The sequence below is a fragment of the Rhinoraja longicauda genome, chromosome 12, assembly GCF_053455715.1.
Source record: "Rhinoraja longicauda isolate Sanriku21f chromosome 12, sRhiLon1.1, whole genome shotgun sequence".
In the NCBI taxonomy this organism is placed as follows: Eukaryota; Metazoa; Chordata; class Chondrichthyes; order Rajiformes; family Arhynchobatidae; genus Rhinoraja; species Rhinoraja longicauda.
Genome location: NC_135964.1, coordinates 49,958,163 through 49,974,523, shown reverse-complemented (window position 1 = coordinate 49,974,523; position 16,361 = coordinate 49,958,163). Strand labels below are relative to the sequence as shown.

Here is a 16,361-nt window from a genome sequence, read left to right as displayed (position 1 = left end):
GGATGGATGGATGGATGGATTGGATGGGCGGATACTTTATTGTCACATGTGATATTCTTTGTTTTGCATACCCAGGTGGAAATGTTGGATTTCAGTTGGCATTTTGCTGTATGAACTCGCCGAGTACATTTTCCAGTGATAATATTATACTGCATTATAGCAGCTGACACTCATTATTATTCAGCATTTAGCTGATGGAGTTACACGAATAATCACAGAGCTCACTTAGCAGATGGCCTGTAACTGGAACAAAGCCATTAATTGGTAGCCGAATGACGACGAAACTACCACAATAATAAGAATTGCTTTTGCAAAGTCAGGATACCGGAGTCGTACATATTCACCAAAAGAACTAATACCAGGGAAAATGTGTTTGTGAGTCTCTCGAACTAAAAATCAACTTGGAGCGCTTTATTTCCAGGTGAGGCAGAGGTTCACCTGCACCTCCTCCAACATCATCTATTGTATCTGCTGCTCCAGATGCCAACTTCTCTACATCGGCGAGACCAAGCGCAGGCTCGGCGATCGTTTCGCTCAACACCTTCGCTCAGTCCGCCTTAACCAACCTGATCTCCCGGTGGCTGAGCACTTCAACTCCCCCTCCCACTCCCACTCCCAGTCTGACCTTTCTGTCATGGGCCTCCTCCAGTGCCATAGTGAGGCCCACCGCAAATTGGAGGAACAGCACCTCATATTTCGCTTGGGCAGCTTGCAGCCCAGCGGTATGAACATTGACTTCTCTAACTTTAGATAGTTCCTCTGCCCCTCTCTTCCCCTGCCCCTTTCCCAGTTCTCCCACTGTCCTCCTGCCTCCAACTATATCCTTTCTTTGTCCCTCCCCCTCCCCTGACATCAGTCTGAAGAAGGGTCTCGACCCGAAACGCCACCCATTCCTTCTCTCCTGAGATGCTGCCTGGCCCGCTGAGTTACTCCAGCTTTTTGTGATACCTTCGCTTTATTCTACCTAGTCCTCTGACTAGTTTCGCTGTCCTCCTGATTAAGTTTAGTTTAGTTTAGAGATGCAGCGCGGAAAAAGGCCCTTCTGTGCCGACCGGCGATCCCCACACATTAACACTGCCCTACACGCACACAAGGGACAATTTTTACATTCATCACAAGCCAATTAACCTACACACCTGTGCATCTTTGGAGTGCGGGAGGAAACCAAAGATCTCGGAGAAAAACCCACGCAGGTCACGGGGAGAACGTGCAAACTCTGTACAGACAGGATCGAACCCAAGTCTCTGGTGCCGTAGGGCAAAAGCTCTACCTCTGCGCCCGCTTCATTGTGAGAAAAGATTTGGGAAGATGAAACACTGAATAAACTGATTTTGTTGACGAATTCCAAGCCCTTGGCTCATGCTGAACAAGCATTGGTTCAAAATAAAACGTAGCAAAACCAATTTTCTTTTTCTCCACTCTATTATTTTCTTGCCGACGCTTATAAACTTGTTCAAAACAGACAGGAGTGCGTGACACTGCCCAAGGACATGGCTTTCAGTTTGCATTAGCTTGGTCGGCAAAGAATACTGATTTGTGTTTGCAAAGTTAGGGTACCGAAGCTGCACATATTCACAAAAAGAACTAACATCAAAGGAAAACATGTTTATGAGCCATTCCTCGTTGTCTCTCGAACGAAATATCACCGTGGAGGGTTTATTTTCGAGTGAAGGAATGGTGAAGCACAGAAACGGGCCCTTCGGCCCATCGATCTTGCTATTGAGGGCGTGCAGCGTAGGTTTACTAGGTTAATTCCCGGAATGGCGGGACTGTCGTATGTTGAAAGACTGGAGCGACTCGGCTTGTATACACTGGAATTTAGAAGGATGAGAGGGGATCTTATCGAAACGTATAAGATTATTAAGGGGTTGGACACGTTAGAGGCAGGAAACATGTTCCCAATGTTGGGGGAGTCCAGAACAAGTGGCCACAGTTTAAGAATAAGGGGTAGGCCATTTAGAACTGAGATGAGGAAAAACTTTTTCAGTCAGAGAGTGGAATTCTCTGCCTCAGAAGGCAGTGGAGGCCAATTCTCTGAATGCATTCAAGAGAGAGCTGGATAGAGCTCTTAAGGATAGCGGAGTCAGGGGGCATGGGGAGAAGGCAGGAACGGGGTACTGATTGAGAATGATCAGCCATGATCACATTGAATGGCGGTGCTGGCTCGAAGGGCCGAATGGCCTACTCCTGCACCTATTGTCTATTGTCTATCAAGGCCATGCTGACCTTTTCCCCCCATCTACACTAAACCCATTCGCCCGTATTAGGTCCATATCCTTCTGTGCCATGTCCATCCGAGTATCTGTCCGAATGGCTCATAAACGTAGTGAATGTTTCCGATTCTATCACTGGCAGTGAGTCCCAGATGTCAGCCATTCTGTGTGAAAAAGCACTTGCCCCTTAAATTCCCTTGAAATCACAGGGGTGGCACGGTGGCGCAGCAGTAGAGTTGCTGCCTTACAGCGCTTGCAGCCTCAGATACCCGGGTTCGATCCCGACTACGGGCGCTGTCTGTACGGAGTTTGCACGTTCTCCCCGTGACCTGCGCGGGTTTTCTCCGAGATCTTCGGTTTCCTCCCACACTCCAAAGACGTACAGGCTTGTGGGTTAATTCACTTTGGCATAAGTGCACGTTGTCCCTAGTGCGTGAAGGATAGTGTTAGTGTGCGGGGATCGCGGGCCGGCACGGATTCAGTGGGCCGAAGGGCCTGTTTCCGCGCTGTATCTCTAAACTAAATCACCCTTTTCTCACCATAAACCTACGCTTTTAGAGTTCAGATACAGCAAGGAAACGTTGGCCCAGCCAGTCCACGCCGACCAGCGATCTCTTCGTACACTAACACTATCCTTAACACTCGGGACAATTTATGATTTTTTTACCGAAGCCAATTAACCTACAAACCTGTATGACTTTGGAGTGTGGGAGGAAACCGGAGCACCCGGAGAAAGCCCAGACCTGGATGAACTCAGCGGGCCAGGTAGCGCCTAAGGAGTGAATGGACAGGCGACCTTTTCTGGTCGTCATCCTTCTTCAGACTGATGGGAACCTTTCTCCTGGACGTGCTGTGGACCTCAGACTGAAGAAGAGTCCCGACCCAAAACGTCACCAATCCATGTTCTTCATAGATGCTGCCTGACCCCCCCGAGTTACTCCAGCATTTTGCGTCTATCTTCGGTTTAAACTCAGCATCTGCAGTTCCTTCATACACATTTCTCCAGAGATGCTTCCTGGCCAGCCGAGTTACTCCAGCACTTTGTGCCTTTTTTCTTTGGTACATCAGCATTTGCAGTTCCTTGAGTCTCCATGTTTTAAACAGTTCTGGTTTGAGTTTTTGGCTCTTGTATTCTTTGCCTCAGTTAATAAAGACAATATTCTTCAGTGACTCAGTGGGTCAGGCAGCATCTCTGGAGCAGTTTATAAGAGTCTTTGGAAACGTGCCAGGCTCCTACACGAAGAAGGCCAGAGCGTGTTTCTGTTCATTACGAGAAAGATGTGGAGGGTTTGGGGAGGGTGCAAAGGTTTTCCAGAATGCTGCCTGGATTAGGGGGTTTCAGCTAAAGAGAGAGGCTCGATAGACCGGTCTTGTTTTCTCTGGAATGTCAGAGGTTGATGGGAGACTTGATCGAAGAATACAGTGGTCAAAACATTGTGACCACTGACAGGTGAAGCGAATAACATTGATTGTCTTGTTACAATAGCGCCTGTCAAAGGGTGGGATATATTAGGCAGCAAGTGAACAGCAAGTGAAATTCAGAGTGTCGCTGAGGATCCTTCATTGCTTCTACTCTGGGGCTGTAGAGAGCATCCTGTCCGGCAACATTACAGTCTGGTTTGGGAACAGCTTTGCCCAGGACAGGATGGCCCTGCAGAGAGTAGTGCGTTCGGCAGAACGCACCATGGGAACTACACTCACCCCCCTGCAGGACCTATACATCAGGAGGTGCAGATCCAGAGCAAGCAAGATCATGAGCGACCCCTGCCACCCCAGTAACGGACTGTTCCAGATGCTACGGTCAGGCAAACGCCTCCGCTGTCACGCTGTGAAAACGGAGAGGATGAGACGGAGCTTCTTCCCACAGGCCATCAGGACTGTCAACTTTGATAACCCCAGAGACTAAATTTTTGTCGACACTTTTTGTGCTATGTTTAGTAACTTATTAACTTTATTTATATGCTGTAACTGTAATTCTTTTTGTGCACAACCCGCAGGCATTGCCACTTTCATTTCACTGCACATCGAGTATGTGTATGTGACAAATAAATTTGACTTGACTTGACTTGACTTGACTTGAAGTTGATGTGTTGGTTGCAGGAGAAATGGGCAGGAGTAAAGACCTGAGCCACTTTGACAAGGGCCAAATTGTTATGGCCAGACGACTGGGTCAGAGCATCTCTGAAACGGCAAGGCTTGTGGGGTGCTCCCGGTCAGCAGTGGTGAGTACCGACCGACAGTGGTCCGAGGAGGGACAAACCACAAACCGGCGACAGGCAGGGTGTTGGGCGCCCAAGGCTCATCGATGCGCGAGGGCAACGAAGGCTATCCCGTCTGGTCCGAACCGACAGAAGGTCGACTGTGGCACAAGTCACAGAAATTTTTATTGGTGGTCACGGGAGGAATGTGTCACAATACACAGTGCATCGCACCCTGCTGCGTATGGGGCTGCACACGGAGGACCAACAGCATATTAGGCAGGTGGTCATAATGTTTTGGCTCATCAGTGTATATTGCGTCCATGGGAGCTGTAACCCAAAGCGATCTCCGTGTGGTATCTATGCACGGCTTGGAATGTACCAAGCTTTTATCTAGGGTATTTATTCACAAAATGCTGGAGTAACTCAGCGGGTCAGGCAGCATCTCAGGAGAGAAGGAATGGGTGACGTTTCGGGTTGAGACCATTCTTCAGACTGAAGAGGGGTCTCGACCCGAAACGTCACCCATTCCTTCTCTCCTGAGATGCTGCCTGACCCGCTGAGTTACTCCAGCATTTTGTGAATAAATACCTTCGATTTGTACCAGCATCTGCAGTTATTTTCTTACACAAGCTTTTATCTAGTATCGACTCCATTTAGAACGGAGATGAGGAAGAACTTTTTCAGTCAGAGAGTGGTGAAGGTGTGGAATTCTCTGCCTCAGAAGGCGGTGGAGGCCAGTTCGTTGGATGCTTTCAAGAGAGAGCTGGATAGAGCTCTTAAGGATAGCGGAGTGAGGGGGTATGGGGAGAAGGCAGGAACGGGGTACTGATTGAGAGTGATCAGCCATGATCGCATTGAATGGCGGTGCTGGCTCGAAGGGCTGAATGGCCTACTCCTGCACCTATTGTCTATTGTCTATTGACTCAGCCGACTAAATACCTGTCCTCCACTGTCAGAGTGAGGCCCAATGTAAATTGGGGGAACAGCACTTCATATTTCGCTTGGGCAGCTCTCACCCCAGCGGCATGATTATGATTATTGATCTCTCTAACTTCAAGTAACCCTTGTTTTTCCTCTCTCTCCGTCCCTCTCCCCACCTTGCTTCGCTGTCCTCCTGATTAAGTTTAGTTTAGTTTGGAGAAACAGCGCGGAAACAGGCCCTTCGGCCCACCGAGTCCGTGCCGACCAGCGATGCCAGCACATTAACACTACCCTATACACACACACACACACACACTGGGGAAATTTTTACATCGATAACAAGCCAATTAATCTACAAACCTGTACGTCTTTGGAGTGTGGGAGGAAACCGAAGATCTTGGAGAAAACGCGCGCAGGTCACGGGGAGAACGTACAAACTCCAGCGCCCGTAGTCGGGATCGAACCCGGGTCTCTGGCGCTACAAGCGCTGTCAGGCAGCAACTCTACCTCTGCGCCACCGTGCCTCCTGCCTCATTGTGAGAAAAGATTTGGGAAGATGAAACCCTGAATATACTGATTTTGACGACAAATTCCAAGCCCTTGGCCCATGCTCAACATTCAACGGTTTGAAATAAAATGTTGGAAACCAATTTTTTTCCCCTCCTCTCTATTATATTCTTGCCGACGCTTTTAACTTGTTCAAAAGAGACAGGAGTTTGTGACCCTGCCCAAGGACATGGCTTTCAGTTTGCATTAGCTTGGTCGGCAACAATACTGATTTGTTATTTGCAGGAAGATTGTTCCCCATTGTTCCCGCTGTTCCCGATGTTGGGGAAGTCCAGAACAAGGGGTCACAGTTTAAGGATAAGGGGGGAGTCTTTTAGGACCGAGATGAGAAAGTTTTTTTTCGCACAGAGAGTGGTGAATCTGTGGAATTCTCTACCACAGAAGGTAGTTGAGGCCAGTTCATTGGCTATATTTAAGAGGGAGTTAGATGTGGCCCTTGTGGCTAAAGGGGTCAGGGGGTATGGAGAGAAGGCAGGTACAGGATACTGAGCTGGATGATCAGCCATGATCATATTGAATGGCGGTGCGTACAGGCTCGAAGGGCCGAATGGCCTACTCCTGCACCTATTTTCTATGTTTCTATGTTTCTATGTTATGTTGTCCATGAATGCATTCAGTAGTGTAAGAAGGAACTGCAGATACCGGTTTGCACCGAAGATAGACACAAAATGCTGGAGTAACTCAACGGGACAGGCAGCGTCTGTGGATCATCCATCCTACCACAACCTGCAGAGCAGTCCTAAACAACTATCTACCTCGTTGGTGACCCTCGGACTAGCCTGGATCAGACTTTGCTGGCTTTACTGTGCACTAAACGTTATTCCCCTTATCATGTATCTGCACACCGTAAATGGCTCGATTGTAATTATGTATTGTCTTTCCGCTGACTGGGTAGCGCGCAACACATGCTTCTCAGTGAACCTACGGGTGCTGCCTGTACGGAGTTTGTACTTTCTCCCCTCGACCTGAGCGAGCTTTCTCCATTTCCTCCCACTCTCCAAAGATGTACAGGTTTGTAGGTTAATTGGCTTGGTACAAATGTAAATTGTCCCTAGTGTGTGTAGGATAGTGTTAGTGTGCGGGGATCGCTGGTCGGCGTGGACTCGGTGGGCCGAAGGGCCTGTTTCCACACTGTATTTCCAAATTAAATAAACTAAAGCATTCAAGAGAGAGCTAGATAGAGCTCTTAAGGATAGCGGAGTCAGGGGGTATGAGGAGAAGGCAGGAACGGGGTACTGATTGAGAATGATCAGCCATGATCACATTGAATGGCAGTGCTGGCTCGAAGAGCCGAATGGCCTCCTCCTGCACCTATTGTCTATTGTCTATTGTCTAAACTAAGCTCATTTGAAATGTTTTATTTTGCTGTCATTTCTGTCATCTTCACAGCTGGTTGCACTTTGTGAAACTCTGGATTAGAATCGGGAATGAGAAAGCTAATGGGACTGGAAGCTTTGTTTAAGTTCCTGTCTCACTCGGACTAGATTACATGGGCAGTAGCAGTATTATTTTCTGTTCTCGAATGAGAGAAAGATTGCCTGAGTGGGTGGGAGGAAGAGCAAAGCTGGAGAGAGAGAAGGGGGAAGAGGCGCAGAGGAGGGGGGGGCAATGAGAGGGGGAGTAGGTAGAGTTGCCAGCTGTCCCCTATTAGGCCCGGACAGTGCTGCAGGCCCGGACACTGTAGGCCCCGACACCATAGCCCTGAGCACTGTAGCCCGGGGGCCGCTGCATTCCCTGACTGTCTAGGCCCAGGGGGGTGGGGGGCTGTAGGCCCTGACACTGTAGGCCCTGACACTGTAGGCCCTGACACTGTAGGCCCGGACACTGTAGGCCCTGACACTGTAGGCCCGGACACTGTAGGCCCCGACACTGTAGGCCCCGACACTGTAGGCCCCGACACTGTAGGCCCCGACACTGTAGGCCCCGACACTGTAGGCCCTGACACTGTAGGCCCGGACACTGTAGGCCCCGACACTGTAGGCCCCGACACTGTAGGCCCCGACACTGTAGGCCCCGACACTGTAGGCCCCGACACTGTAGGCCCCGACACTGTAGGCCCCGACACTGTAGGCCCCGACACTGTAGGCCTAGACACTGTAGGCCCGGGCACCGCCTAATGAAGGTTGCATAGCAACCCGCCTCCCGGCCCGGGCCGCCGCCATTGGTCGAGCGGGAGCACGTGGCCGCTGGCTGGGTGAGGTCACGTGGGGCGCGAGGCGGTGATGTCACCTTGTCCTGTATTTGGGAGTGAGGAAGCTGGCACCCCTAGGAGTAGGGCAGAATGGTGAAGCTGGGAAAGAGGGTGGAAGTAGAGAGAGAGAGGGTGGAGTGTGGTAGGCAGAGGGGGCCAGGAGAGTCGGCAGTTAACAGTAGGGAGTGGGAGGGAGAGGGGAACTTTATTGGGATGCATCGCGGCGTGGTTTGGGAACAGCTCCATCCCAGACCGCAAGAAATAGCAGTGTTGTGGGCACCTCGTTGGAGAACTCCGAGCTATCTTTAATTCGGACTTTACTGGACTTTATCTTGCACTAAATGTTACTCCCTTTATACGGGTGTCAGGGGTTATGGGGAGGAGGCAGGAGAATGGGGTTAGGAGGGAGAGATAGATCAGCCATGATTAAATGGCGGAGCAGACTTGATGGGCCGAATGGCCTAATTCTGCTCCTATCACGTATGACCTTACGATATTATGAGGGAGATGCATGGGTTCAGAGAGCTCTCTCGCAGGTAAATAGGCCATTCGGCCCACTTTGTTTATGCCGACCTAGAAGGACTTGTCCCATTCTCCTGCACTTGGCCCTTGGTCCTCTATGACCATAAGGCAGAAGAGCAGAAATAGGCCATTCGGCCCATCGAATCTACTCCACCATTCAATCATGGCTGATCTACCTATCGCTCTCAACCCCATTCTCCTGCCTACTCTCCTCATTACCTTTGACACCCTAACTAAGCAAGAATCTGTCAATCTCATTGTGCAAAATACCCATTGACTTGGCCTCCACAGCCGTCTGTGGCAATGAATTGTCCGACTTAACCATATTGGAAATCTATGTCGCTGTTGAAAGACTGGAGCGACTAGGTTTGTATACACTGGAATTTAGAAGGATGAGAGGAGATCTTATCGAAACGTATAAGATTATTAAGGGGTTGGACACGTTAGAGGCAGGAAACATGTTCCCAATGTTGGGGGAGTCCAGAACAAGGGGCCACAGTTTAAGAATAAGGGGTAGGCCATTTAGAACGGAGATGAGGAAAAACTTTTTCAGTCAGAGAGTTGTGAATCTGTGGAATTCTCTGCCTCAGAAGGCAGTGGAGGCCAATTCTCTGAATGCATTCAAGAGAGAGCTAGGTAGAGCTCTTAAGGATAGCGGAGTCAGGGGGTATGGGGAGAGGGCAGGAACGGGGTACTGATTGAGAATGATCAGCCATGATCACATTGAATGGTGGTGCTGGCTCGAAGGGCCGAATGGCCTCCTCTTGCACCTATTGTCTATTGTCTATTGTTCAAAGCACTGAAGTGGACATACAGAAACGGTGAATAATGGCCGGAGTTCAACGTACAATAGTTTAGTTTAGAGACACAGTGCGGAAACAGGCCCTTCGGCCCACCGAGTCCGCGCCGACCAGTGATCCCCGCACACTAACACTATCCCACACCCACTAGGGACAATTTTTACATTTACACCAAGCCAATTAACCTACGAAGCTGTACCTGGAGTGTGGGAGGAAACCGGAGATCTCGGAGAAAACCCACGCAGGTCACGGGGAGAACGTGCAAACTCCGTACAGACGGCGCCCGTAGTCGGGATCGGACCCGGGTCTCTGGCGCTGTGAGGCAGCAACTCTACCGCTGGGCCACAGTGCCACTGTAGATGTGCATGACCCTGACATCTCCTCTCCCAGAGTGTGAGACTCTCCTACCACGGACTCAAAGGAGGCAATTTACATCAGCTCTTAGACATAAAAAGCCGGAGTAACTCAGCGGGTCAGGCAGCATCTCTGGAGAGAAGGAATGGGTGACGTTTCGGGTCGAGACCGCTTCTTCAGGTCTCTCCATCCACATCGAGTCTTTGACCGAGGTGGCGACTGACAGAGCACCGTGTTTACATGCGCTGTTGTGCTGCTGCCAGTAAGAATGTCACAGTTTAGTTTAGTTTGGAGATGCCGCGCGGAAACAGGCCCTTCGGCCCACAGAGTCCGCGCCGCCCAGCGATTCCTGCACACTTACACCATCCTACACCCACCAGGGACAATCTTTACGTTTACCAAACCAATTAACCCACAAACCCGCACGCCTTTGGAGTGTGGGAGGAAACCGAAGTTCTCGGGGGAAAACCCACGCAGGTCACGGGGAGAACGTACAAACTCCGCACAGACAGCGCCCGTAGTCGGGATCGAACCCGGGTCTCCGGCGCTGAGAGGCAGCAACTCTACCGCTGCGCCACCGTGACCGTCCTATCTGGGACATGTGGCAATAAAACAATTGTTGACTCTTGACTTACTGGCGATGGTGTTGGGTTCAGGAGGCATGGTGAACTCGTAGAGGGTGGGCTCGGAGCTGCCCAGCTTGTTGACGGCTGAGATCAGTACCTGGTACCTCATGTTCCACTGCAGGTGCTCCAGGGTGATGGAGTCCTGGCCTCCCTCAGTCACCTTCTGCACCCACTCCTCGTCCTTGTCTTTCTGTGGGGAGGGGGGAGAGACAGCTTCAGTACGTCACTCATACACAGTCTGGGCTCAGTGCAGCTTTCTGTTGGAGTACACTCACCCACACTGACTACTCACTGACCACACACACACACACACACACACACACACACACACACACACACACACACACACACACACACACACACACACACACACACACACACACACACACACACACACACACAGAGACGCATGCACACGCACACACACACACACACACACACACACACACACACACACACACACACACACACACACACACATACAGACACACATACAGACACACGCAATAGGCACAGATGTACAGAGGGACACACAGTCACAGACACACACAGACACACCGAGACACACAGACACTGACGCACAGAGACGCAGATACACAGGCAGACACACAGGAGATGGCAAGTGCACACACACACACACACACGCATGCACACAAGACACACAAACATGCACGTGTGCACAAGAGACACACACACATGTGCGTGCGCACACAAGACACATACGCACACATGTACATGCGCATACACAAGAGACATGCACACACATGTACATGCGCACAAACAAGACACATACACACACGACATTATACCACACAGTGATCGGTAGGCAAAATTGCTGGAGTAACTCAGTGGGTCGGGCAGCATCTCTGGAGAAAAAGGAATAGGTGACGTTTCGGGGTAAGGCACGTCTTCACAGGTGGGCTGTGTTGTCTTTTATGTCTTATCGAGATCTTATCGAAACATATAAGATTATTAAGGGGTTGGACACGTTAGAGGCAGGAAACATGTTCCCAATGTTGGGGGAGTCCAGAACCAGGGGCCACAGTTTAAGAATAAGGGGTAGGCCATTTAGAACGGAGGTGAGGAAAAACTTTTTCAGTCAGAGAGTTGTGAATCTGTGGAATTCTCTGCCTCAGAAGGCAGTGGAGGCCAATTCTCTGAATGCATTCAAGAGAGAGCTAGATAGAGCTCTTACGGATAGCGGAGTCAGGGGGTACGGGGAGAAGGCAGGAACGGGGTACTGATTGAGAATGATCAGCCATGATCACATTGAATGGCGGTGCTGGCTCGAAGGGCCGAATGGCCTCCTCCTGCACCTATTATCTATTGTCTATTGACTAATTGCCTTACTGAGAGGATGTGCATGATCGCTCAGCATTGCCACTTTCATTTCACTGCACATCTTGAACCGGGGAACGTTTATGATACAAGAGGACAGCATTGAGCTCTCTGCAGCAACACATTTTCCCTCATCTCCCCTGTAATCTTTCCACTAATTATATCAGTGCCTCCTGCTTTACAACTCTTCCGAGAAATTAAAACAGATCCTTCCTATTTGCCTTCATAGCTCATGCATTTTTACACTTTAATTGCGTCTTTAGACTTTCGAGATACAGCATGGAAACAGGCCCTTCGGCCCACCGAGTCCGTGCCGACCAGCGATCACACCATGCATTAACCACTATCCTACACACTGGTGACAATTTACAGAGGGCCGATTAACCCACAAGCCTGCACGTCTTTGGAGTGTGGGAGGAAACCGGAGATCTCGGAGAAAACCCACGCAGGTCACGGGGAGAACGTACAAACTCCGTACAGACAGCGCCCGTAGTCAGGATCGAACCCGGGTCTCCGGCGCTGTCAGGCGGTAACTCTACCGCTGCGCCACCGTGTGCCACCCATATAACCATACGCTAAAGAGTCAATTAACTCGGGGCAATTTACAATTTACGGAAGCCAATTAACCCACAAACAGGTACAGTACGTCTTTGGAAGGAGGGAGGAAACCGGAGCACCCGGGGAAACCCCACGCGGGTCACGGGGAGAACGTGCAAACTCCGTACAGACAGCGCCCGTAGTCGTGATCGAACCCGAGTCTCCGGCGCTGTGAGGCAGCGACTCTACCGTGCTGCGTCTGAGGACATTAGTCCCACTTGACCAATTATCAGCTCGTGCCTCTTTGGTGGCAGTAGACGTAGGACAGTGCTCGTGTGATCGCTGGTCGGCACAGACTCGGTGGGCCGAAGGGCCTGTTTCCGCGCTGCTTCTCCACAACGACATGAAAACACAGCATCAGGGAGGACTGGGCCCTGCTCTCCGTTTCGCATGCAAACCACGCCACCCACACACAGCCCACTGGAGGACTGATTTTAATTTCCACCACCAGCAGCCGCTTCTGAGTTTATCAATAAATAAAAATAAATTGCACACTTGTAAGTCACGGTTCCCTAATGTGTACCATCGGGCACAGCAGCAGAATATCAAAGACAATGAAATATCAATTTGTACAGCAACCCCGACCTTAATTTAGTTTAGAGATGCAGGGAGGAATCAGGCACTTCGACTCACCGAGTCCACACTGACCAGCGATCCTCGCACTACCCTACACACACTAGGGCAATTTACACATGCACCCCAAGCCAATTTACCTACGTACCTGTACATCTTTGGATGTGTGGGAGGAGACCGGAGTACCCGGAGAAAAGCCACGCAGGTCACGGGGAGAACGTACAAACTCCGTACAGGCTGCACCCGTGACCGGGATCGAACCCGGGTCTCCGGCGCTGCATTCGCTGTAAGGCAGCAACTTTACCGCTGCGCCACCGTGCCGCCCACAAATCTTGTTTCAAGCAAGTAAACGTAAATATATCACACCCCAGGCATCTTTGGATGTGTTGGAGGGTGGAGATAGGGGTTGCCAACTATCTCACTCCCAAATACGGGACAAGGTGACGTCACCGCCCCGCGCCCCACATCACCTCACCCAGCCATGGGCCACGTGCTCCCGCTCTACCAATGGCGGCCCCCCGGGCTGGGAGGGGGGTTGCTACGCAACCTCCATTAGGCGGCGCCCGGGCCTCTGGGCCTACACTGTCTGGGCCTACAGTGTCTGGGCCTACACTGTCCGCACCTACAGTGTCCGGGCCTACACTGTCTGGGCCTACACTGTCCGGACCTACACTGTCCGGGCCGACACTGTCCGGGCCTGCACTGTCTGCACCTACAGTGTCCGGGCCTACACTGTCCGGGCCTGCACTGTCCGGGCCAACACTGTCCGGGCCTACACTGTCCGGGCCTACACTGTCTGGGCCTACACTGTCCGGACCTGCACTGTCTGGGCCTACACTGTCCGGGCCTACACTGTCTGGGCCAACACTGTCCGGGCCTACACTGTCCGGGCCTACACTGTCTGGGCCTACACTGTCCGGGCCTGCACTGTCCGGGCCTACACTGTCCGGGCCTACACTGTCCGGGCCTGCACTGTCTGGGCCAACACTGTCCGGGCCTACACTGTCCGGGCCTACACTGTCTGGGCCTACACTGTCCGGACCTGCACTGTCTGGGCCTACACTGTCCGGGCCTACACTGTCTGGGCCTACACTGTACGGGCCTACACTGTCCGGGCCTACACTGTCTGGGCCTACACTGTCCGGGCCTGCACTGTCCGGGCCTACACTGTCGGCACCTACAGTGTCCACGCCTACAGCGCCCCCTGGGCCAAATACGGAACATGGGCGGTCCCGTAAGGGACAAACCAATTTAGCCCAAAATACAGGAGGTCCCGGCTAATATGGGACAGTTGGCAACCCTAGGTGGAGAGTTGTGTTGGCGAAGGGTGTGGGGATGATTCGTGAACTGGGGTCCCATCCAAGGCAATCCTCTAACAATGATCTATTCTACATTCTCCTTGACCTCCATCCCCTTTATCCTGTTTTCATTCCGTTCGCTTCCTTATCTACGTATCTCCATCCCCCGTCATCAGTCTGAAGAAGGGTCTCGACCCAAAACGTCACCCATTCCCCCTCTCCAGAGATGCTGCCTGACCCGCTGAGTTACTCCAGCATTCTGTGTCTATCTTGGGTCACGGACCGATTCTTGTGCAGTGTTTCGTTTACATGCCCACTGCCGATTTTCCGGCACTCCGTCCCTCCCCCATCCTAGTTTTCCGACTAGTTTAATTGTCCCCCTGATTAAATATTACTGGTTGTACATACCCTTGTCACCTTCCCCTCAGCTAACAATGTACCATTCTACATTTCCTTTGTTCATCGTCCCCTTTGATCTGTGTGTTCACACCTTACCCTTCCATTTCTCTGTGTCTCCCCCTCCCCTGACTCTCGGTCTGAAGAAGGGTCTCGACCCAAAATGTCGCCTCACCGTGTTCTCCAGAGATTCTGCCTGACCTGTTGAGTTACTCCAACACTTTGTGCCATTTTGTGTAAACCAGCATCTGCAGTTCCTTGTTCTTAACCAATTCCTCGATCTTTCCAATATTTATTGATCTCCTTCTTAGACAATAGACAATAGACAATAGGTGCAGGAGTAGGCCATTCGGCCCCTCGTGCCAGCACCGCCATTCACTGTGATCACGGCTGATCATCCACAATCAGTACCCCGTTTCTGCCTTCTCCCCATATCCCTTGACTCCGCTATCTAGAGCTCTATCTAACTCTCTCTTGAAAGCATCCAGAGAATTGGCCTCCACTGCCTTCTGAGGCAGAGAATTCCACAGATTCACAACTCTCTGGGTGAAAAAGATTTTCCTCACCTCCGTTCTAAATGGCCCACCCCTTATTCTTAAACTGTGGCCCCTGTTGAGGGGGGGAAGAGTTAATAGGAACCTGAGGGATAACGTTTATACACAAAGACTGGTGGGTGTATGGAATGAGCTGTTGGAGGAGGTAGTTGAGGCAGGGACTATCGCAATGTTTAAGAAACATTTAGACAGGTACATGGATAGGATAGGTTTAGAGGGACATGGTCCAAACGCGGGACTAGTGTAGATGGGACATTTTGGTTGGCGTGAGCAAGTTGGGCTGAAGGGCCTGTTTCCATGCTGTATCACTCTATGACACGTTGGACACGTTAGAGGCAGGAAATATGTTCCCAATGTTGGGTGAGTCCATAACCAGGGGCCACGGTTTACGAATTAGGGGTAGGCCATTTAGAACGGAGATGAGGAAAAACTTTTTCAGTCAGAGTGTTGTAAATCTGTGGAATTCACTGCCTCAGAAGGCAGTGGAGGCCAATTCTCTGAATGCATTCACGAGAGAGCTAGATAGAGCTCTTAAGGATAGCGGAGTCAGGGGGTATGGGGAGAAGGCAGGAACGGGGTACTGATTGAGAATGGTCAGCCATGATCACATTGAATGGTGGTGCTGGCTCGAAGGGCCGAATGGCCTCCTCCTGCACCTATTGTCTATTGACTCTATGGCTATGTGTGCCGTAGGATGGCACTGTTGGTGTGGTGCTGTGCCACTGGAGATGCCAACTGGTCAGGAGAGACCTTCATCTGATCTCCTGCCACACTGCCAGTTTGGTGGGATGGACCTCGTGGCAAAGAGCGGGGCATCGCCGGCTCGGACATCGGTGCCTGTGGCACTACGGTGAAACCTGAACTCACATCCTTCACCTGGGAGACAAGCCGGAGAGATAATGGCAGCAGTACAATCATGGACCAGTCTCACCCCGGTCACTCCCGCCTCTCCCCTCTCCCATCAGGCAAGAGTTACAGAAGAGGTGAAGACTCACACCTCCAGATTCAGGGACAGTTTCTTCCCAGCTGTTATCAGGCAACTGAACCATCCCATCACCGACTAGAGATAGCGGTCCTGATCTACCATCTAGCTCGGACCATCTTTGACCGGACTTTACTGGACTCTAACTTGCACTAGGTAGACACAAAACGCTGGAGTAACTCAGCGGGTCAGGCAGCATCTCCGTTGAGAAGGAATGGGTGACGTTTC

At 51.2% G+C, this 16,361-nt stretch overlaps 1 protein-coding gene across 1 annotated transcript in view; it reads right to left on the bottom strand.

Moving 5' to 3' along the window:
• The window catches only part of ncam2a (neural cell adhesion molecule 2a), a 161,048-nt gene that overhangs the window by 34,609 nt on the left and 110,078 nt on the right, over positions 1–16,361 (bottom strand). The window contains exon 13 of the mRNA XM_078409730.1: positions 10,405–10,585. Coding sequence (XP_078265856.1) covers positions 10,405–10,585 — 181 coding nt within the window. The remainder of the gene's footprint in view (positions 1–10,404; positions 10,586–16,361) is intronic.